The sequence below is a fragment of the Grampus griseus genome, assembly GCF_964374135.1.
Source record: "Grampus griseus genome assembly, chromosome: 14".
Classification (NCBI taxonomy): domain Eukaryota; kingdom Metazoa; phylum Chordata; class Mammalia; order Artiodactyla; family Delphinidae; genus Grampus; species Grampus griseus.
Window position 1 is genome coordinate 28497972 of NC_139008.1, and position 25125 is coordinate 28523096.

Consider the following 25125-nt stretch of genomic DNA (forward strand, 5'->3'; position numbering starts at 1 on the left):
AATGAAATGGGAGGAAATGCTATTGAAAAAAATCAATTGTGTTCAAATCGGTGGACGGGAATTTGTGTGACATTTCAAAATTTCCAGGTAATGCTGCCATACCTATTCATGATTTTTTTTAATGTATGTAATTTCTCTTGGCATGTAATTTGACATTTGCTAAACTTTGATAACCACACTGAAGGTTTAGTCCATAAGAATAAAACCCTGATGAGTCGACAAGAAAAAGTAAGAATAGCAATTACTTGAGAAAATGTGCTCAGTGTTGTATTTTGACAGCATTCATTCAATAACTTTTTATTGAGCACCTACTATATAGGGAGAGAGCACTCCAGGCACTGTGCTAGGCACTGGGAATACAGTAGGAAACAAGACAGAAAAGGTCCCCTGTCTTGTGGAGCTGATCTTTGAGTGGGGAAGATACAAAAGAAACAAGTAAACAAGTTGATGTTTAGGTAGTGATATGAGCTATGATGGAAAGAAAATGGTGATGGTGGTGGGATGGTGGTGGGATTCTGTACGTAGGGTGGGCTACTTTGTATAGGGAGGCTTCCCTAAAGGGATAACAGTTTAGCCAAAACATAAATGATGCAAAGAATGGGGGAAGGCAGAGGGAAAAGCAAAAGGAAAGCCCCTACCTAAGGTGAAAGCAATCCTGGCTCATTTAAATAAGAAAAAAAGAGAGCTCACTGTGGTCAAGTGAATGATATAGCACTTGGGCCAGGTTATGTGAGACCAAGTAGGCAAGTGAGGAGTTTAATTGTTATTATTATTGCAATAAAAATGGGCTATAGCAAGCTCAATTGCAGAGTTTTAAGCAGGAAGTGATGTAATGAAGTTCAGGTGAAGACCCACATGTCACTATGGCCCAAATTGCCCAATGGCCAAACACAAAAGCACTAGACCTGGAGTTTGGAGACTGGGGTTCTAGTCCTTGTTCTTCCACTTAACTAGCTTTGTTAGCTTAGACTGGTCACAACTAGTTAAAGTGGCTGGGCTTCATTAGTTTATCCACCATGCATTTACTAACTGCCTACTGTGTGTTCAAGTCTAAATGCTGGAAACAGAGATACACAGAAAAAACACAATCTCAGAGCTTGAAGAGCTCACAGTCTGGTAGGATAAAAGTCATAACAGAGTTAGTACATTCCTGGATAAATCTGAGTATTTCTGGCTAACAGGCTATAGTCCCAGGTGATTGTTCTAAGAACTAGATGAGATAACCTAAGTATTGAAAACTGTGGGTAATTTATAAATGGTAGCCTTTGCTTATAGACATCAGCATCCTTTCCATTGCAAGTGACAGAAACCCAACCCAAGCTGATTAAATTTGAAAGAAATTCATTCTGTTACTGAAAAGCCCATGGCTTCAGGTACAGCTGGATCCAGGAACTCAAACAGTATCAGAAATAAACTCACTCTCTCCCCCTCTCCATTCTGCCTTTCTTCTCAATGGCTTTATTCCATGGCAGGATCACCCCCTTGTGATGGCAAGGTAGCTTCAAGCAGCTCCAGGTATGCATCCCATCCTCCTAGCAACCCTGGCAGTAAGTGATTTTTCTCTCCAACAGTTCAACAGCAAAATGATGTACCTAGTCATGTTGAAATAAAATGAAATGTTCTAGTTTACACAGAATTAACAATTATATGCCTGGAGATTATTTGGTATATATAAAGAGGCCATAATTAATGACAGAAGCAAGATTTCAGTACCATATTATGTGAATATTTTCACAATTATATATATATAATACTCATGTAAATAAAATAATAATGAATACATATTTTAAAGAACAATACCAGGATCTGAAACAAGCCACCTCTAAGCTGATTAGCAGAACAAAAATGTTCATAAGGACAATTTTTTTAAAATATGCTTACACAGTGGTGATCATTTTGTAATGTACAGAAGTGTCAAGTCACTATGTTGTGTATCTCGAACTAACATGGTGTTGTAGATCAATTATACTTCAATAAAAAAAGAAGAAGCAGGATCAGGTATTGAATCATATTTCTAGTCTTTTTTTTTTTTTTTTTTTTGCGGTACGCGGGCCTCTCACTGTTGTGGCCTCTCCCGCTGTGGAGCACAGGCTCTGGATGCGCAGGCCCAGCGGCCATGGCTCATGGGCCCAGCCGCTCTGCAGCATGTGGGATCCTCCCAGACCGGGGCACGAAGCCGTGCCCCTGCATCGACAGGCCAACTTTCAACCACTGCGCCACCAGGGAAGCCCCTCTAGTCTTTTGATTTAGGGAAACTACCTCATTTGTATTTTCTTTTGACACAGACAACATTCTCTCATGTCTTTAAGTGTACATTCTTTGTATATATATGTATAACTGAAATCACTTTGCTGTACAGTAGAAATTAACACAACGTTGTAAATCAACTAACTTTAATGAAATAAAAAAATTTTTAAAGTGTATATTCTTGTCTTCACTAATATAATTTTAACATATTAAACATGCATGTTCTCTCTTTTAAAAAAAAAAAACAAAACATGCTTATACAACGTCCTTGTCAGCTATTACCAAAGAATTATTTGATTGATGACCTTCCTTGACTTTGAATATATGTACTAAATATTTTTAAACAATGCCTCTGAAGAATGAGGTGCTTTCTCCATTCCTTGTTACTACTCAATAAAGGAAATCAAAAATCACACGCTGCCCTTGCACAACTTCCAATTCATGGGCTTTAGGCAATTCAATATTTTGTTAAAATGTCAAGAGTATCTGAATATTTCAAAGAGCTTCCTTTGGATAACAGGTAAGGTATCTAACTAAAGAGGTACTGCACCAATAGCTATGAAGTCTATCCCTTCATTTTACATCCTTAAGTCCATTTCCAAGAGCTGCCAAGTATACATGTATTTGTGATCAATAATTGTGTCCTAAATAGTCAATGATTTTTTTTTTGTTTTTTGGTTTTTTTGCTGTACGCGGGCCTCTCACCGCTGTGGCCTCTCCGGTCGCAAAGCACAGGCTCCGGACGCGCAGGCTCAGCGGCCACGGCTCACGGGCCCAGCCGCTCCGCGGCATGTGGAATCCTCCCAGACCGGGACACAAACCCATGTCCCCTGCATCGGCAGGCGGACTCCCAACCACTGCGCCACCAGGGAAGCCCCAATGATGTTTTTTAAACAGTATTAACCTGACAAGTTTCATGGTTGTGTCACTTTTAAAAAAAAAAAAAATTTCCCTGGACCTCAGTTTCATTATTTGTAAAATGCAGAGAATGGACTGACTGTAAGCACCATGAAGTCATATATACATATATGTATACGCATATATGACTTGGTGCTCTGTGTCCCTAGCACCAAGCCCCAGTGCCTAGCACATAGTAGGTACAGTGCTCAATAAATACTCATCCAATGAGCAAACCATTTAAGGAATGATCAGTAATTCCCCAAAATGTAAATCCATGTTCTCATTTCCAACAGACTGGAGGCCAAAAATAATGAGAAAACATAAGGATAGTGGAATGAGTTTTTTGTGAGTTAATTTCATTCGACTTAGGAATTGTATTTGATTTTGAGATCTATTTCTTACCTAAATGTTTGGTATTATCTCATAGTTACTTTTTACATAATTTCCTTTCTTGCAAAATTGAAAGCACAGTATGTTGGTTCCCCAGTTCTACTTTTTTTTTAAATTTTTAGTTACCTTTGAAACCAAAAATGTGGTAAACCAAAGGCAAAATGATTCCCAAAGTTCCCTCCAGCTCCAAAATTCTTTGAGATAGACTTTTCTTGCTGGGTGGTTTGAATAACTATAATATTGTACATCCAGGGTATGATTCGGCACCGTGGACAGATCCCAGAGAAGAAGCCCGTCTCCCTGGACGAAGGATTGGATTTCAATGTGTGAAATCCAGGCTCTGCTTGGAGTGTGGCAGTCTTCATGCGAGCACACAACTCCAAGCCTAATACCTAAATTAATGAGTTTAAGTCTCCATTTAATGAAATATTCAGATTATGATTACACTTAGTTTCATTAACTGCATTCTCAGACTAATGTGATCGGATTTCCTTTTCAACTTATAATTAACTTTACTGAGAATCCTTACTGGGATTTTTTTCAGGCAGTTTCCTAAAGCCTTATTGTAAATTATTTTAATATATGTATTATGGTATTAAACTATGTTGCTTAGTTTTATATTGGCCATTATTTTTAAAAGAAGAAAATAGTAAATGCTAATCTCCAAGAACAGCCAGCTGACTTGAACTCAAAGACTGTTCTGAAAAAAATCTGTATTCAACTCTTGAAAGCTCATCCTGAAGTTTCGTTCTTCCCGTGTCAGACATGGCATTTTAATTTTCCTACCAAATGCAGTATGACCCTAACCGAAGAAAATCCTCTTCCCCCCTTTCTATAATTTGTATAAAAGTAATCAGACCTGCAACAGAGAGCTGTACTCTAGCACTGATAGTTCTCCCCTCAATCAAAAGCAAGCAAAATCAGTACATAAAAATGTTCTGCGGGCTTCCCTGGTGGCACAGTGGTTGAGAGTCCACCTGCCGATGCAGGGGACACGGGTTCGTGCCCCGGTCCGGGAAGATCCCACATGCCGCGGAGCTGCTGGGCCCATGAGCCATGGCCGCTGAGCCTGCGCGTCCGGAGCCTGTGCTCCGCAACGGGAGAGGCCACAACAGTGAGAGGCCCGCGTACCGCAAAAAAAAAAAAATGTTCTGCTACATAAAAATGTTCTTTCTTTCACTTTTTTTTTTTTTTAAATAAATTTCTTTGTTTACTTTTTGGCTGCGTGGGGTTTTCGTTGCTGGGTGTGGGCTTTCTCTAGCTGTGGTGAGTAGGGGCTACTCTTCGTGGCAGTGCATGGGCTTCTCATTGCAGTGGCTTCTCTTGTTGTGGAGCACAGGCTCTAGGAGCGTGGGCTTCAGTAGTTGTGGCACACGGGCTCAGTAGCTGTGGCTCGCGGGCTCTAGAGCGCAGGCGCAGTAGTTGTGGCGCACAGGCTTAGTTGCTCTGCAGTATGTGGGATCTTCCCGGACAAGGGCTCAAACCCGTGTCCCCTGCATTGGCAGGCGGATTCTTAACCACTGTGCCACCAGGGAAGTCCCTCTTCCACTCTGATTCCTGGAAAGTTGTTGGGAAATATTTCTCTCTAAGAGCAAAATACCTATTTCTCAGGAAAATTTGTCCCAATCTCCCTTCCCTCCTCCTCAACCCCAAGTGTTTTGAGGAGGCCCCCATTATGCTCCCATAGCATCCTGTACTTATTATCCCTATCGTGCTGCTTTGCAATTACCTGTTTTCTCTTCCATCTCCCCAATTGTATCATAAGATCCAAGAGGATATTTCTTATTTTTGACTCATTCATCCTCATACCTCCGGTTTTCCTAGCACGTTGCCTGACACGTAGCAGAATTTTAATAAATATCAATTCAATGTTGATTGAGGATGTGGAAATATTAATGACAAGAAAGCAAACGATTGGCTAATATCTGAGTCCTCTAGGACAGAAATGACGGCTTTATCCAGTTGGTCCATTTTCAAAGATGAGTGTCATTTAATATAGTGATTCTTAGTGAGGATCTATAAATAATGGGGAGAAGGAGAAAAAGAGACATAATCTGTTACATCACCTGGTGCAAGTCCTTGGGAAAGGCATGAGAAAAGTCATGAATAGAGTTCATGCCTGAACCCATGTCTCTGGTCTGAACTCCTTACTAAAAATCTCTATGGCTGGGGCTTCCCTGGTGGCGCAGTGGTTGAGAGTCCGCCTGGCAATGCAGGGGACACGGGTTCGTGCCCCGGTCCGGGAAGATCCCACATGCCGTGGAGCGGCTGGGCCCGTGAGCCATGGCCGCTGAGCCTGCGCTCCGCAACGGGAGAGGTCACAACAATGAGAGGCCCGCGTACCGCAAAAAAAAAAAAATCTCTATGGCCTTGGGCAGGTTACTTAAACTCTCTATGCCATAGTTTCCTCATCTATAATATGTAGGTGCAGTACCTATTTCAATTATTTCATGGATTGTTGTGAGAAGAAAAATGCATGTATGTGGTAGGAGCAGAACAAGCATTATTCTGTTTCATTTATTCCTTTTTTAATCCACACTGTAAATCACATAGTAGGCATGTTGCATCTTTGAATCCCGAGATCTAAATAGAAACGGTCTCCCAAAGGAACTGGATAGGCTTTCCCTAGAATGGAAGGAGCAGAACTTGGCATCTTTTAAACTAAACCAGACACTGTGATAAGCACTGAGGCTTTCTTTACAAATAGTCCTCCAGCTGGTTGGAAGCACTTTGAAAAGGCAATGTAGATCCAATCAGGCAATGCCACGTGGCCAGCATTAGTAGCAAGTTTGAAAAGAGCCCAGGAGTTGACTTACAGAAAGTGGTGATTTTTTTTTTTCTTTTAAGGGCTCTGTTTCTGTTGCCCGTGCATGGACACACATAGACACACACACACACACACACACACACACACCTCATTTTCTAGGTGGAACTAACTATAAGACATGCTGGGGGCCAGACAGATTCCTTCAGGTCTGGTCTGCCAGTGTAAAGAAATATTAAAATCAACACTCCTACCAGAATGAAAGCTCATGTGTTTTAATGAGAATAGAAGAAGAACATAAGACAGGAACAAATGGCTAAGAATGGGACAGCTGCTCCATCCCAACTATTTCCTTGGGAAGGAATTGACAGTTTCTTCAGTCCTCATTTGCATCAAAAACATTAGTAGTAAAAAAACACACACACACGCACACACACACACAAATGGGGTTATCAACAGGCACACAGAGTGAAAATATTTTCACCATGAAGACAACTGCACAACAAATTCATACCAATGTGCATCACTGGCCCCTAGCGAACGGACCACCTTAACATTAATGCTTACTCATTCCACAAAAAATAATAGTAACAACCAATGTGTATGTTACCAGGCATCAAGCTAAGTCCTTTAAATGTGTTAATTCATGTAATCTCCACAACAATCTCGTAAGGGAGATGTTATTTTATTCTTTTCATAGAATGGAAAACTGAAGTTTACAGATTTAAATAAATTTTTCCAAGACTGCGCAGCTAACAGATGACAAAGCAGACACCCAAGCCAACCATGTCCACCTCCCAAGCCCATATCCCCCAAGCCCTCACTGAACCATCTCAAAGATATATTGTCTAATATCTGATGAGCATCATCACATGTCAGGATCTCATCTATAACACTGAATACTTGAAGAGAAAACCAGAGCTCTTGATCTAAAACCACACAAAGTCAACTCAAGCTATGGCACTGAAGCTAAAAATGTTTTTAGTGTATAGATCCACCCCCTAACTCTTATCAGCTCTAAGATTTGCTGACCTGTGTGCCAAAACCATTACAGTCATAGATCTTCAGGTGGAAAGACCATCCTGTCCAGTCATTTCAGGAACAACAGTATTGGTAGCTGTCGTTTCTTAGAAGAGAGTTAAAGCCTCATATGAGTTGAAATCGCCAAGTTCCCTCAAAACTCAAAATCCCAAGGGTCCTGCTAATGGGTTCCCCTGGATCTCTTATGGAGCTTGTGCTAGGCATTCATTCATACATGCGTGTATCCCTTCATTTAACAAACATCCATTGAACACTGTGTAGTTACTAGGCACTGGAGGTACAGGGGAGAGTAAGACAAATGTAAACCCTGCCCCTGCCCCAAGGAAGCTTACAACAGCAATCTCCACCCTGCTACTCAAACGCAGCCTTCTTGGAGACCTAGTCCCACTACAGTCCTGAGAAGGAGACCAAGACACTCTCCATCACACCCAACTGATTAATCTGGGGCCAGAGAGCTGATCCAGGGAAGCCAGGCCATTGGTTGGTCAGAAACCAATCACATTTTCTCTCTCTGGATAAAATGAACTAAAAGACACAGTGACTGCGCACATTAAGGACAGAAACGATAGTGATGTTTTACCCACTCCACCTCCTGAAGTCCCTGAGGTGTCTTGATTCCTACCCTTCCTGTGCCTGGTTATTCACCAGAAGATAACCCAAGTGCATCCGTTAAGGTTCAGGCTATGGAATCAGGCAGACCTGGGCTTGAATCCTGGCTCCTCTGTATATTAACTATGATATCATGGACAAGCTCTTTAATTTTTAATTTTATTATGGATATTTTCAAATATACACAAAGATAGAGAGAATAATGAATCCCCACGTATTTGGTCACCCAGCTATAATAACAATACTTTTCCCATTTTGTTTCATCTATCATCCCCCACAAAATGAAACCTCTTCCATAGGCTTTTTCATTTATTAGACAAAAATTTATGGAGCTGCTGCCATGAGCCAGCCCAGTTCCTGCTGTGGGGAGTACAGTTGTGACAATACAAAGCATTTGCTTTCGTGGAGTTTACAACTTCGGAGAATACAAAACTTATGAAGAGATAATGGGAAAATGGGGAACAGTAGGTGATTTGGGGGCCAAAAAGGCAGACAAGGAAGTCCTCTCTAATGAAGTGGCAATAGGGGTAAGAGATGAGATGGAAAAGGCCTGGGAGCCTGGGCTGTAGGCAGGAAGCACAGCATGTGCAAAGGCCCTGAGGCAAGAATGAGCCTAGGCAGTTTGAGGGTTGCTTTGCATATAAAGGAGCTAATATATTCAAAGCATTTAGCACAATGCCTCCAGTTAGGAAGGGCTCAATAAATATTAGTTATTATCCCTAAGGGAGGACTCATCACAAGACAGTATATTGGAGAGTATTTTGGAAACAGCTCTTTCCTGGAATGCCAACTGCTCTTTAGGTTCACTTAACATATTTCCCCCTTCAGCAAACATCTGTACCACAAGGAGAGGTAATGTAGTGTGGTGGTTAAAAACACAGACCTTGGGATGTGACTGGCCCCATTTAAATCCCAGCTCTACTACTTAGTAACTGTATGAACTTTGGACAAGCCACTTAACCTCTCTGACTTCAGTTTATCCGTCCTTATGATGGGGAAAATAATAGTACCAACCCAATAAGTTCTGTAGGATTCAATGTGGTAGGGGTTTAGAATGCTGTCTGCTCAGTTTACTGTTACTATTACACTAACTCACATTATTTCTTTTGTATCTATATTTATCTTTTTGCCTGCCCTGCTTAGGAAATTACCCCCAAATTTATTTTTTACTTATTTATTTTTAATTTTTTATTTTACTTATTTTTTATTGAACTATAGTTGATTTACAATGTCAATGTTAGTTTCAGGTGTACAGCACAGTAATTCAGATCTTTTCCCTTATACGTTACCACAAAATATTGAGGAAACTTCCCTGTGCTATACAGTAGGTCCTTGTTGGTAATTCCTCCAGTTTTTAAAAAGTATTTGGGAATATTCCTTCCAGTATCTCCAAAAGTCGAGTATGGGACATCCCGGGTGCCTTGGTAAATATGGACAAATGAATGGAACTCCATTTGGCCCTAGGTATGAGCTGTACAACCTCTTCAGAAACTAAATCATGGGTTTGCTTTTCATCTGATTCCTTGTAAAGCCACTTGGGAATGGTCCTGGGGGAGGAGAGGGTGTGAGTAGAAGCTGGAATAAGAACCTGGTCTTTCTGGTGGACTCTGTGTCCTGAAATATCAAGTTAGCATTTCTCTGGAGTTTGGGGTGAGATCTCACTTGCTCAGATTATGCCGTGAAATAAATACTGTAACACTAACCCCATTCCAAAATGGGGTTGCATGTTTGTATGGAATGTGAGGGTCCTTTGTCCCGTGAGTATACGTGAGAGCACAGTCAGGACAGCAACTGGTTCCATTCCAACAGTGAGCAGGTGAATAATTTAACATAGATGTTTTCATAGACGCTGGGAGACACTTTTTATATGGTGGCAATAAAGGTTTTGTAATTGCCACTGACTTATTCAGTGTTGATTCCAGCCTTCACCACATCATTAACCAATATTGCACAACCAAAATTCTACTATCAAGTTGGCTATACTACTATAATGTAGTGTCCTGGATTGGATCCTGGAACAGAAAAGGGACATTAGGGAAGAAACTAGTGAAATTCAAACAATATCTACCATTTAGCTAAAAATAACATACTGATGTTGATTTCTTAGTTTTGACCATACTATAGTCAAGTAAGATGTTAAAATCAAAGTGGCTGAGGAATATACAGAACTCTGTGTACTATCTTTGCCACTTTTCTATAAATATACAATTATTCCCAAATTAAAATTTTATTTCAAAAAAAAAAAGTGTGCTTTTAACACAAACAAGTTGAGAAACAGTGACCCAGGTGATATGGTGTCCCCACAGCCCCTCATTCACGTCTCCCATTCTTAACACTAGGGACTTCCCTGGCGGTCCAGCGGTTAGGACTCTGCACTTCCACCGCGGGGGGCGTAGGTTCGATCCCTGGTCGGGGAACTAAGATCCTACAAGCCGCCGGCGCAGCCAAAAAAGAAAAGAAAAGAAGAAAAAAAAAGGTTCATCTCGTTCTTAACACCAAAGGGAGCCTACATTTACCCTGGACTCTCAAAAGGGGTGGGAGGTGTCATTGGCAGGCAGGGAGGCTGGGGTCGGGGAGACAGTACGTTCACAGCACTTGAGGACAAAATGTGCCTTCAAAAGCAAACTGTAATTACACAGAAGCCTAGGAGCCTTTGCAGAAAATCACTATCTCATCTGAATCTACATCCTGTTAATCAAAGAGGTCCAAGACCTTTTGATTATCAGACTAAATATTTTTAGGCAATATCACTGAATGCCTGGAAAGACCCTTCAGCATCTGCTGAAGAAAAATCCATCTTCAGATAAAAAAGGCAAGTCCTGCCTATCACCGGAAAAATCAGCTTCACAAAACTGATAAAGGTTGGCAAAAAATTTCCCCATATGGAAGCCCTCTGCCCCCTATTTGCCTTCACCCTAGTCCTTCTCCACTCCCCTCCTTCCAAATATCCAGATTTCCAGACTGACTGTTGATTCTCTTAGCATTTGAACAAAGCATAAGGGAACGATCATAAAGTGATCCAGCTTTAGTATCAAGAGGAGGAGAGATAAATATATGGAGATGATTATTCTCCTAAAGCAATGTCAAGTGAGTAATTGAACAGAGATGAAAATAACATTTAAGTTGGGCCTATCGAATTTCCAGTCAAATCTGGCAACTTGAATGTTTAGTGAAGAACACCCTAAAAATGGCACGACGTGTCCCTTCTTGTTGTATCACAAATAGATGCATCTTTCATTCCGTTTTTTGTAATGGTAAATCTTTGTAGCTCCCATAATGTCCAGAAAAGGGTTTTATATTCAATAGGTACATGCTAATTCTGGTACCAAGATCTGGTCCTACTTTCTGGTTATTAGACAGAATTCCTTCTCTCCTAGTTCTCTACTGGTCAGAGTGGGCTCTGGTGACGGTTTGGCTTCTTGAACATTTAATAACTGATAAATATCAGTTATCTAGTCCTATCTTCTCAATGAACTTCCCAAATCATTCTTTGTTCTGAACATGCAAATTTTTCCCACATGTCTACAATATATAAAGAGCTCCTGTAAGTCAACAAAAGACAAACATGTAATTACAAGGAAACACAATCACTACCAACTACTGAATTAACTTGTTATATCAATTAAACTTATTAATGTAAATCTGTGGAAAGGCTATATGCTTCTTATTTTCAGATAGTCCCAAAAACAGTTGGAAATAAGGATTGAACCAACCTAGCAAAATTATATGAAATTAATATCTGTGGTAATTCTTATGGGAATGCAGTGTTTGTGACGTAACACCTGGAATTCTCCCCTGTAGTTTGCCAGGAATGCTCTGGTGTAATTCTACCCAGTAAAATATTACAAGACACATTTTTTTTCTTAGTATAAAAAGACCATTGATTACTGAAACACAAATATAGACTAAAAGCAAGAATCATAAATAAACCAAGTTAGCCTGTCACAGGAGACTATTGAATTGCTCAGTACCTAGACACCCATCTCTGAACAGTAATTTATTCTCAGTACAACTTTAAACAAAAATCCCTTACTAAAGGGACTTCCCTGGTGACACAGCGGTTAAGACTACACGCTCCCAATGCAGGTGGCCTGGGTTTGATCCCTGGTTGGGGAACTAGATCCCACATGCATGCCCCAACTAAGAGTTCACATGCCACAACTAAGGAGACCACCTGCTGCAGCTAAGACTCAACACAACCAAAAAGATAAATATTTGTTTTTAATTCCTTACTAAAGCAAGATTCATTAATGTCGCCTGCCCTTTTTGCCTGATGGAATGGTGAAATTTGAGTGCCTTCAATGATTTTGTTATTCCACTCAAGTGCTGATTCAAAATCATCCTAAAAATTGAAACTTCAAATGAGAAACTTTCAACGGCTGCCTTTTATAGCCAGGGACTCAATACTATTTCCGCTTTCTCTACTTCATGGTCACCATCACTCACTTATGATGTTTGGGACTCACATACACCTAGGTTCAACTTATTTCCCAGTGCATTCTGAAGGAGAATGTGCTCATTTCCATCAAAACCAGAATTGGATATGATTGCCATATCAGAGTTGGCGCAATTTACCATATCTTTCAGGGCTGTGAGATTTGGTCATAAAACTTCCAATGGCTGGTGTATTTTGCTCTAAAATGTGGCTATTTCTCATATCATTTTATGGTCCAGTTCACAAATAAATAATGTCAGATTATTTAATATAATGAAACCTAAGACCTACTTAGTAACCCATTTTCAAACCATGTACACATTGACTTTGCCAACATACAGCGACATTTCGAAGGCCGTGAACAATTGTCACCGTGCAGAATCAGAGAATTTTCATCACCTATGTCAAATTCCACAGGCTTATTCCTCTACCCGTTGAGCATGAAAATTTGCAACCAGTCCAAAAGTATGATTCAGCAAATAAAACACCAATGCCGCTCCTCGTGCAGCTTTAGCAAAGGCGACCCAGACTAGAAAAATGTGCACTGCCAGAAATGTTTCTGTTTTTAAGAACCTCCAGCCACAACTGAATGCATCCTTTAAATTGTCTGGCTTTTGTTATTGTAAACCAACCCCTCCACATTACTTTAATGTGGCGGTTACTTGAAAACATAATTGCTAGGAGTAACCACGGTAGTACACTAAAACAAAACCATCTTGTTTTCCCCACTCCCTGTTCTCAGTGCACCAGCTCCATAATGTATGTTGTATATACAGATCTTTGAAAGAAAAGAAAATCTTTGGGACCATACTAAGATCCCCAACTATGCTCCATCAGCTAAAGAATACATATTGAAACACAATAGCAAATGCAGCTTTTTTTTTCCTGGAAGAACAATGGAACAATTTGCTACTGTTGAATCACACATACACACCCACCCCAAACATAACCACAACTCAAAACTCCACACACATGCACACACGCACACACATACACACACACAGAGTTTGTGGATTATATCTACGAAACTCTAGTTTTATGAAAAATAAATCTAGTTCTTCTGAACCAGTGTCTGTTAACTGAAAGCAGCACGAAACCTAAAAGACACAATTGGTCTACCTCAGGAGGGAGACATATAAGCAAATGAACCATTGCTTAACAGATTACCCAATCAAGATGAACCAACAAAATGGGTTATCGGCTAACAGATTTACTCTCTAAGATGAACCAACCAAGTAATCCATTGGTTAACTAGGTACCCAACCATGATGAACCCACCAAGAGGGCCATTAGTTAACAGATCAACCAAGATGAACCACCCAAGTGGTTCTGCTAATAGAAGAACCAAACATGAGAAATCCACCAAGTGGGCCACTCTTTAAAAGAGAAACAAACCAAGTGAAATCTGAGGATGCCAAACACAGTTTGATCCAGAAGAGATAAAATAAAACTTCTTATTCAACAAATAGAAGCTCTTCATGGACCCAAACATACACCATGAAATCTGGAGTGGTGTGACCACCACTTGGGCCCACACAGGACTGGAATGGATCGCACAGCTGTACTTACGAAGATTATTTATGGGGGTTCTGGTATCCATGTTCTCATAATGCTGGACATGGACCACGATGTTGAGATCTCTCTCCATGTGGTCAGTGTTGCAGTGGCCCTGTGGCCTCATGACATCTGCAAGGGCCCTGAAAGAAGAGAAAATTTAAATCTGTTCATTCAAAACAATGATTGGCACATACTTGGGCCTATGAACAAAAGACAAGACCCCTTCCTCCATGGAGCTGCCATTCTACTGAGGGGCAGAGGGGAAAAAAAGACATTAGTAAGTAAGATCACTGCAATTAGAGATTACATAAGGACCTCACGCAGAACAGTTCACATGCCTCTCACAATAGTGATGTAATAGCAGTGTTACCTACTTTATAGAGTTGCTGAGAGGATTAAATGATGAATATATGTAATATGTCTGCACCCCACAAGTTTAGTTCCCCTTTATGACTAACCCTAGATACCAACACCTCACGTACAGCAATGGCCCACTATTCCTAACAATAAGTAACATTTACTGAGTACTTACCGTAAGCCAGGCACTATACTAGTCACGTTACATACTTTAATTCAACTAAGCAGCATGTAAACATCTTATGAGGATTATTACTCTATGTTTGCAGATGAGTAAACAAAGACTCAGAGAGGTGAATTGATTCCACTTACATGAAATGTTCAGAATGGGCAAATCCATAGAGACAAAGTAGATTAGTGGTTGCCAGGGGCTGGGGGTGTGGGAGGGGAAATAGGAAGTGACTGCTAATGAGTGATGGGTTTCTTTTTAGGATGATGAAAATGTTCTAGAATTAGACAGTGGTGATGGTTGCTCAACTTTCTGAATATACTAAAAACCACTGAATTGTACACTTTTTAGTATTTTTTAATATTTATTTATTTGGCTGCGCCAGGTTTTAGTGGCAGCACGAGGGATCTTCATTGTGGCATGCGGGATCTAGTTCCCTGACTAGGTATCAAACCCAGGCCCTCTGCATTGGAGGGTGAAGTCTTAACCACTGGACAACCAGGGAAGTCTCCGTACACTTTTTTTTTAATCCTAAATATACTGAGATGGAGTGGTCTGGAAAAGCCTTTCTGAGGAGGTGATATTTGAGTACAGCCCTGAGCAGTAGAAGGAGTTGGTCACATAAAGACGATGAAAGAACATTCTGGGCAGAGGGGCAGCAAGTGCAAAGGTCCTGAGGCAGGAAAGAGTTCAGGTATCTGAGGGACAAGCAAGAAGGCCAATAAAGCTGGATTATGGCAAACAGGGGGGATAATGTTACAAGGTGTGGATTATCCATTCTCCAAAACAAAAAAATGCCCAAGTTAACTCAGCTAATCAGTGGAGGGACTAAGATACAAATCTGAGTGTCTTTGAAATCAGAGTCCAGGCTCCTTCCTACTCTGTGCAGTAAGCAAGGCCTGAAACTCAAAGGGGCTGCAGGGAAGGAATGTTTGAAACATAGAATAGATGCCTCCCAAACCTAATTTGCCTTTTTTCACTTTTAAACAGGCTCTTTATATGAACTTCAGGGGATCTCTGAACTCCTCTGGAATTGAATGGAAATTTTATTTGTGCGTTTTTCTCGAAGAAGAAGCCATAGATATCAACAGATTCTCTAAGGAGTCTCTCCAAAATTTCAGAATATTTGGACTTTCAAGAGGACAGCAAAGTAAATATTCAATAAGTCTATCCATGAACTCGGTCAGCACTGCCATCGGCAGATTCCCTGGGCTTCTTCTGAGTGCCAAAATTCATGCAATTCACCTAAAAGCCAAGCCATACTTTTTCCAAGGCAGCCCTTCCCAGAGCATGCAGTGAAGACAGGGATTCTTAGAGCCCGCACATCCTGGACAAAGAGTCTTCAAGATGTGGTCCACTCACTCAGGGACTGCCTAAAATAATTTGGCATGGGGCAAGGAAACATGAGAACTTCTGTGTATGGTCTTTAGTCATTAAGAATAAGAAATAAATTTAATATGTGAATTGATGCTGGAGCCCTCATTTGGAATACCCATGTCAGATGGTGAGAATCTGGAGTCTTGGACCAAGGAGGGTGGCTAGCAGTGGCACCATCATTAGGCTGCATCACCTGTATTGCAGTTATGTGCACCCCTAAAGCGGATGTGCAGGCAAAGTATCTAGTTTTACCAGGCTAACCATCACTACGTGGACATGGGGCTTAAAAATGTCCCCCATAACAAAACCACAGCTTGGAGATAATACTGATGACACAAGCACAGGAAAAGGACAGATTGGACTCTCCCCTCCTCTTCAACAGCTTCTCACAAGGTTAAAACAATGATGGCCTATTCAGATCAAAATGAAGTCAGCCAAAAATAATCAAAGCTCTCAGGAAAACTATTCAAACTATGGATTTATTTATGAATGATGAGCTTCATCCTCAACACACATTAGGCTTTGAGAGATGAGCTAATGATTGCACGAAGTCAGCACCATTGGCAACAAATTGTAAATATTTATTTCACCTTCAGCTCACTTTAATATTTCTGTTCTTATGTATGCTTTATAGTGTATCTAAACAACAAGGCCCTATTGTATAGCACAGGGAACTATATTCAATATCCTGTGATAAGCCATAATAGAAAAGAATATGAAAAAGAATATATATATATAAAAAACTGAATCACTTTGCTGTACAGCAGAAATTAACACATTGTAAATCAACTATCCTTCAATAAAATTTTAAAAAATAATAAATGCTATAGTGTACATAATTTTTGTTGGTATGTGCACATATTGGGGTGTATGCTAAAAAAATGTTACAATTAGGGATGTGTTTTTAAAAATTAGTGAATTAGTGGAAAGAACCAACTATGTACTACAAGCCAAACAAATGCCCAAGGAATTGGTATTTATGTGTGACACATACTTCAGGTGCTTCTCAAACTCGAATGTGCATTCAGGTTACCTTCAGGGTCTTGTTAAGATGCAGATTCTGATTCAAGGTGTCTGAGGCAGGGCCTGAGATTCTGCTCAAGCTCCCAGGTGATGGAGATGCTGCTGGTCCACAGGCCACAATCTGAATAGCAAGATCCTAAAGGTAATGTCATGGTAAATTTTATGTGCCAACTTGACTGAAGAGAACAAAGATTTGGTCAAACATTATTCTGGATGCGTCTGAGAGGGTGTTTTTGGATGAGATTAACATTTAGATTGATAGACTGAGGAAAGCAGATTGCCCTCCATGGGGTGGGCCTCATCCGATCAGTTGAAGGCTGGAATAGAACAAAAGGCTGACCCTCCCCCAAGTAAGAGAGAATTTCCCTGCCTGATGGCCTTCAAACTGGGACGTCAGCTCTTCATGTTTCTACGGCTTTCAGACTCAAACTGGGACCTTGACTCTGCAGATGTTGGACCTCCCAGCTTCAATTAACATGTGTGGCAATTCTGCATAAATCTCTTCATAGATAGATAGATGACAGATAGATAGATAGATAGATACATAGATACATAGATAGATCTCCTAGAGGTTCTGTTTCTCTGCAGTACCCTAACTAACACAGGCACCTTATTGAAGAAACTACACTTTTCCTTGATATCCCTTAACCCAGCTCCAAATTGTTAGTTAAAACATTGCCATTTTTGAGGTTGAAGATGATGGAATATTGGCAATTTCATAAGGTTCAACTTAGTATCACTTCACTTGTAATATTTACTTGTACATTACCTGTCTCCTGCCATTTGACCATGAGCTCTGTGCCTGCACTATTTGCTGCATTCTCAGAGCTCTCTGCACAGGGCTGGGTATACCATAGGTACTCAATAAAAACCTATTGAATGAAAAAAAAACCCTATTGAATGAATATATCAATGAGCAAATGAATGACTGAATGAGAAGATACCTTATGTCATATAAACCAGGATGTCAGGAATCAGAACTCCTATGTGCCAGGTACCGTACTAGGACACAGGTGACAGATGGGGAAGAGACTGTTAGCATCCCTGCACTCCTTAATGTGAAAGATAACGGAAAGAGACAGATAATAAACTAGTAAACTAGTACATTATTAAGTTCATTTTAGACTGTAATGTGAAATGAAGCAAATAACATTGAGTGATGGGCTGCAGGGGGCGAGGAGGGGGGCGTTAGTAAGTAAGCCTGTGGGGTCAGGGACAGTGTCTCAGACAGGTGACATTGAGCTGAGACTTGAATGCAGAGGAGGGGCCAGCCAGAGAATTTGAGGCAAACCAACACAACAACTCCAAAGCAGCAATGAGCGTGGCATAGCTGAGGAACAAAAAGAAAAGGCTACATCCCTTTTCTTTCCAATTACAGAAAGCAAATAAAAGACCCCAGCATTACCGAACAGAGCTCAGAGTTCCAGCATCTTGCTTCACAGCATCCAGGGGTTCCAAGGTCTAAACTATGTCCTGACTTTTAAACACTTGAATGGGATTCCTGAGAATTTCCTCTTTTACCAGAAGCATCATTTATTTTTCAAGGATCTAAGGGCAATGGGCACCAGGTACCTTTCTGGAGTAGTGATTATACAGGTGTAGACATTTGTCCAAGCTCATCAAACTGTACAGATAATGTGTGTGCATTTTATTGTGTAAATTAGACCCCAATAAAGTGGATTTTTTTAACATCTTTATTGGAGTATAACTGCTTTGCAATGTTGTTAAAGTTGATTTTTCAAATGTAAGGACTCAGTACCCAAAGAGAAGCAAACATATTCTGCAAAGAAAAATAATTTAGACTTTTCCATGGCCAACAGTATATGCATTCAGGGGCTTCTCCAGCCTGGGGAGCTGGTGGAAGCCACAAGATAACCATAAATGTGTAAGAAAAAGGGGAGGTGGAAGGGAAGCTGGAATAAGAGAGAAAAGGCAAGGGAAGAAGGGACATATATCACTTGATGCCATTTCTTTGCAAGAGACTCCAACACTTGTGAAGCATGTTTGAAAAACACACAGGACATTGTGCTACATAATTTGTCACTTGGATTTCAGATTCTGTCTGAAGGTGGGCAAAATAATGACATGTGTTCCCTACTGGCTTCGAGTGTAGAGAGCTTCCTGCCCCAAGGTCATTTCTTACCGATGCCTTTGCCAAGGGGCTGGCCCTGCCAGGGGCAGATGCAGAAAACATGCCTAGTCTTGATCTGACAGTGGCTCCGCGAACTGGCCCTGATGTGTGCACTGTTATTTGCAGAGCATCGAGCACCTCTCTGTGATCTGGAAAGACTGAAGTCCTGCGTCTCAGTGATCCAAGGCAGTGCAGCCTAGTAGTCAAGGATCCGTGCTACAGCCTCAGACTGTCTGGGCCTGAAGTCCAACTCCTCCACTCACTAGGGGCTTGTGCATCCTCTTGGAAAGCAATCTGTGCCTCTGTGAAAGGCAGACTGTCATAAGGCGGACCTCCTTGTGGTGGGACATGAAATTAAATGAGAATTTACACACAAGCTTATGGCAAAATAGTAAAACCAGCAAGTGTTCTTCAATATCACCCAGGCCAACTCTTTGCAATGCATCTAATGTTGTCATACATGGATCGTCTCTCCTATTGTGAACCTGCCACTCCTTTTGCTAAAATTAAATGCAAGCCCAGAGAGGTTATAAGACTTGGCCAATGTCACACAGCTAAACAGTCATAGCAGAGCAAGGGCTAGACACAGAGTTCCAGACTACAACTTCACCCACTTCGGTAGATAAGGGTTAGAAAATTCCAGTAATAAGGATGATGATAAAGGGTAATAGTCACTGAGCAGTGACCATATGGCAGGCCCTGCTCTAAGAGCTTTCTAAGCCCAGTCTCAGTGAATCCTCACACAAGCCTATGCATTAGGGACCCTCATCATCCCATTTTGTAGGCAAGAACCTGAGAATCAGAAAAGTGACGTAAATTTCCCAGAGTCACACAGCTATTAAGTGGCTGAGCTGGGACTGAATCTGGAGCCATCTGACTTGAGCCCATTTCTGTTAAGATCAGCCTGATGACCTCTCTGGGGACTGCAGGTAACATAACTGAGTGAATGGGGCTGGGGGGCGGCGGGGGGGGCGGTGGCTGGAGATTAAACCTAAGAGGGTCCTAAAAGGAACAGTTGCTGTTTGAATATGCAGGTCCAATATTACCAGACCTATCGATTTCTCAAGAGAAATCAGAAATCTGGATTTCTGTGTGAAATCTCTCAGTTTTTAAATGTTGGCAATTGGTTCTAAGTTGGTTTTAAAACACCATACTTAATAGAGACTAAAGAGATTTCACAGCCAAAGGCAGTGAGCTTTGACTGGATCCTGGTTTGAGAAACCAAGCTCTAAAAGACATTTCTGGTACATGACTGGGAAAACAGTAATACAGTTGGCTATTTGACGATGTTACGGAATTTTTGTTCTTTTTCTTGGGTGTGATACTGGAATTGTGTTATGTGGGAGAATGTCCTTGTTCTTAGGAGATCCACACTGAAGTATTCAAGGATGAAGCGTCATGTCTGCAACTTATTTTCAACTGCTTCAGCCAAAAAACAAAGGAAAAAAAGAGAGGAAGGGAGGGAAGGAGAAAAGAAGGAAAAAAGGAAGGGAGGAAAGAAGGGAGAGAGAGATAGTAAACAGGACAAAATACTCATAATTGTTCAATCTAAATTGGTAGTTCTTAACTGGGAGTGATTTTGCCCCTGGATGACTTTTGGCAACACCTGAGGACGTTTTTAATTGTCCCGAATGAAGCGTGGGGTGGGTGCTACCTGCACCTAGTGGGTAGCGTCCAGGGCTGCTGCAATGCTCAGGACAGCACCCACAGCAAAGAATTATCCAGCTCCGAATGTCAACAGTGTCAAGGGGAAGAAACCCTGCTCTAGATGAAAGATATACTGGACTTCATGTTTATTCTTCTTTCAAGTTTTTTGTATGTTTAAAATGTTTCACAATAACAAATTGAGGAAAACTTAAAAATTAGAATACATAAATAGAAATACCTTGCAGACCAAACAAAACAGGTCTGCATGGTTTGGTACCCATAGCTGGCCACCATCTGCAGTCACTTCTTCCAATAAATTGTGCTTGAATGTGGCAGCTGTTACAGCTGCTGAATGAGCATCTGTACAGTTCTCCCAACATCACAAGCAAGGTCCAGGCACGCTCCTGGAACTGTTCTTTCCCCTTTTTCAGTCCTAATCAGCCCAAAGGGAAGCGTGGGATGTGCCCAGGACTCTGAGCCTAGAAACTCACCTCCTCAAACACAAGCACACTGGTCATCAATACCAGTCAGGGTGCGACGTGGGAGCAGCACGTGCTGTTAAGTCTTTGAGGAGAAGATACTTTCGGATGAGGTAAGAACGTCCCAGTGACCCTAGCAGCTGCAGACAAAGTAAATGAAGAGGCTGCAGCCAGCAGGTTAATTTCACCTAGAAGCCACCGTATAGTCTCTCTGATGCCGAGCTTGGTGTGCTGGCCCCACCCAAGCATCCCATGGCCCCGTGCAGGCAAAAGTGGATGACGCCACTGCCACGGCTGGGACTTGAAATGATTAACTGCATCAGCAGAGCAGGATGCGTTTGGTGAGAACTTGGGGCTGCCCCCAGCACCACAGAAATACACATAAAGGCTACACACACGGGGAAAACCAGCAATAGAATGTAAATAAGTAAGAGTCACACTGGATGAATTCATCCATCCTCAATCCTGTAACATATTCCCGAATCAAGACCAGTGTTTCTCCAAGTGTGGACCACTTTACGTGAGCCATTCAGGGAGATGGTGAAATGCAGATTTCCGAGGCCCAGACGGATGGATTTAGTATCTCTCTGGATCGAACTCAAGACTGTGCATTTTAGGAAGCTCCCCAAATTCTGACGCTCACTCAAGCTGAAAACATCTGCCCCAGACACAGCTGAAACCGGGGGACTAGGGATCACACAACTTTCTGTGTGACCTTGAGCAAGCCACCAACCTCAGCTATGATTTCCTCCTATGTAAGTGGGAATTAAATTAGCACCTGTCTCATCGCTGTGCAAACTAAACGAGAAAATGTTTACACACACACACACACACACACACACACACACACACACACACACACCCCTCTAGTATAGCGCCTGGCACCCAGAACTGTGCTCAGCAAATGTTACTTCCTTTTCCTGGACAGTGATTGGCTGAACACTGCAAAGCCTGGAGAGATACACGGAAGTAGGGATGGTCAGGCCCCACCCTAGAGGCTCTGATTTGAACCACCTAGGGTGGGGCTCCCAGCGAGAGGACTCTTTTAAAAGCACTCCAGGTGACCCTAAACATCAGCTGAGGTTGAAAACTATACTTTAGGAGTTGCAAGTAAAAATCAACCGTCCTTTCTCTTCAGGAGTACATACTTTCACTCCATTCTGGAATTCCCAAAATGTATGCAAGGAGAGCCTGTGTTGAGGCTCTGCTACCCCAGGACTGGGTACGCCTAGATTTCACCTCCAAGCAGACCTCTTCCGATACCTGCAGAAGAATGTGGCTGCAGCCTGCTGGGCTGAAGCAAACAGAGCTGCAAGGGGGCAGGACCAGGAAGTTGAGTCCCTGCTGGCCTGAAGCTAGCATCTTTCTCCCACAGATGCCCAAAGGTTAGCTCCCCTCTCCACCTTCTCACCTCCCTCTTCATGCCTCTCCACCCCCATCCCAACCAAACAAGGAGGAGGGCTCCTGTAAGAGCTGGTTTGCAAGGCAAAGGCTCCAAGGAGATTTCAGCAGAGGAATTAAGCCGAAATCTGCAAGGCAGCCTACCTATATCCCTGGGTGAATCTCCCTACCAAGGCAACAGTCTCTGCCGCAGCCCTGCTTCCGTGTCTCACTCTCACCTTAATACAGACCCTCGGAGAGGACAGTGGGGGAAGTGAAACCACCCGGCCCATGCGGTTGGCGATCGGGCACCTTGGGGTTACGGGGAGGTGGGCGGGGCCTGCTCTTGACTCTTTTTAGTAGGTCAGGCTTTCTTGAATGCCCTGGGAGCTTACTTCTGTGCCTCCAGACCTCAACATCCATCCACACCTCCCTACTGACCCAAACCGAGAGGAACTTCCTCACCTCTTCCCCCAAATTCTTCCCATCTGGAAAAAAAAAAAAAATCGGATAATCTGAGTATAAGTAGAAAATAATTACTAGTGAGGTGGTGATGATCCTTCGCCTATTTTTGGTGGGTCTCTTTGTTGAGATTTTTTAGGCGGGCACACTGTCACCCGGAGGTGCGGGGTGTGTGTGTGTTGGGTGGGGCATGGGGGGAACACATGGCGACTCTGTTGCCCATATTCGGAAAAAGAATAAACCTGGCGCCCCAGTCATCCAGCTGTTCGCAGGCCACCCGGCGCTCTTCAACCCCGCCCGCCCGGACCTCACACCAACCCCAGGCCTCACCCCGGCCGGGGGCTGCGTCCTCGCGTCTGCGTGTTCCGCCTCAAAGTTACTAGGTTGTGCGAATCGATTTAGATACTTTAAAAAAAAAAAGCAAAAGGCAAATAGCTCCTTAATCCCAAATGCCTTCTCCCATCTGCTGAGACCTGCTCGTGCTGGGACTTGCATAATGAACAAGGCAAAAGGGGAAGTTGACGAATCAGAGTATCTGGGGGGTGAAGGCGCGCGGGGAGAAGGCTCCGGTCCTTGGAGGCCACGCCAGCCTGGGCAAGGTGGGGCAGCGCGCAGCTGAGGTCGCTGCCCCAGGCGGGTAGAGGTGGCGACTGGAGAGGGGGACGAGGGGGTTAAGGGGAGGGGTGGCGAGGTCCCAATTCCAGGGACCTGGCAGCTCGGAGAAAGCGAGGCGGCCGCTCCAAGCACAGCTTTTGTTCTCGCCCTCCCCGCACTCTCCACCTCCCTCGCCACATTTTCGCGAGTCGTACGAGTTGCAGGCGGCACACACTCCTTGCCTCCCTCCCTCCCTCCCGCACACACGCGCGCGCGCGAGCTCACACACGCCCCCCTTCCCTTTCGGGCTCGCTGGCCCCTGTTTACCTAGAGGCTAGTATCTGGAATCCGAAGGCTAGACCCCCTCCCCAAAGCCCAAGACTTCGGAGCCACGGGTTCCCAGGGACTGTGTGTCTCAAGCCCGCTGCAAGCCTCGGCGGGAGGGGGCGGCAAGAGGGCGGGGGAGGAGAAGACACCCCTAACCCCCACACACGCTCATGTCCGCACCTGTGCTGAGCGCAGCGTCCCCTCTCTGCGCTCTCAGCCCAAGTTGGCTGCCCGGGTGACATACCCCCGCGGAGAAGCGAGGGTCGGGGGGAGCGCCATTGCCTCCAGGAAGGTGGAGAGGAGAGGGTAGGGAAGCCCGGAGGAGGGGGGGGGAAGGCAGCCCACCTGGACATGTGCTCCCTTTGGGGCCGGTGCGCTTTCTCCAGCCCCAGCTTGGTGAAGATGCCCACGAGCACCATGACGGCCACCACCCCGCAGATGATGTAAACGATCAGGTTGGTCTTGTCCTTGGTGGGGTCGTGTAAGGGGTCGTCCTTGCGCGCTGGGGGCTTGCCGGTGTTGAGCCAGAGTGGAGTGTCGTAGTTGGTGCAGGTGCTCTGGTTCAGTCGCCGCTTCTTAAACGTGCAGCAGAACCGGAAGCCACAAGTCCCGCAGCAGAAGATGAAGTCGCCCGAGCTGCAGTTGAACGGCGGGTCCCACTGGCCCATGACATCGAAGTAGCCCCGGCAGAAGTCCGGCGTGGGCGCCCGGGTCGGGGGTGCGTCCGAGACCCCCACGCCCTCACCGACCTCTCCGGAGGCGGCCCCCGAGCGGTTGCCCCCCGCCAGCACCACCACGCCGCCCAGCTGCGCCAGCTGCCCGTGCCCCGCTCGCTCCTGCGCCCGGCACACGCGGGCGCACAGCTCGGTGAGGAAGCAGCCGAGGAGCAGCCGGAGGACGCGGCGCATCGTGTTTCCCAGCCCGGGCTCGGCCGCTCGGCCGCCGCTGGAGCCGCTGCAGCCGCCTCTCGAGGCGCGGCCGAAGCTGCCGAGGCTGCTGCCGGGGGCTGCGAGCCGCCGCGGGCCGCACATGCAGGGAGCGGCGCGGGGCGCTCGGTGGTCGGCGGCCACTGCGCTCGGCTCAGCCCGCGTTCGCCTCCAGCGCGCAGCGCGCCGAGGGGCCGGTCGGGGAGGAGCGCGCCGGCCGGGCGGGGGGAGGAGGAGCGGGGGCAAGCGCGGGGTGCAGGTCCGGATGGCCACAGGGGGAGGCGGGGGCCGGAGAGCAAGGGCGAGTCGG

At 43.9% G+C, this 25125-nt stretch overlaps 1 protein-coding gene across 2 annotated transcripts in view; it reads right to left on the minus strand.

Moving 5' to 3' along the window:
* SHISA9 (shisa family member 9) overlaps nt 1–24920 on the minus strand; it is a gene marked incomplete at both ends in the record, with an annotated part of 289625 nt that extends 264705 nt beyond the window's left edge. For both annotated transcript variants that reach the window (XM_082671188.1, XM_082671187.1), the window contains 2 exons: nt 13956–14083; nt 24235–24920. In XM_082671188.1, the coding sequence (XP_082527314.1) occupies nt 13956–14083; nt 24235–24920 (814 nt within the window). The remainder of the gene's footprint in view (nt 1–13955; nt 14084–24234) is intronic.
* Between the last annotated feature and the right edge of the window lie 205 nt (nt 24921–25125).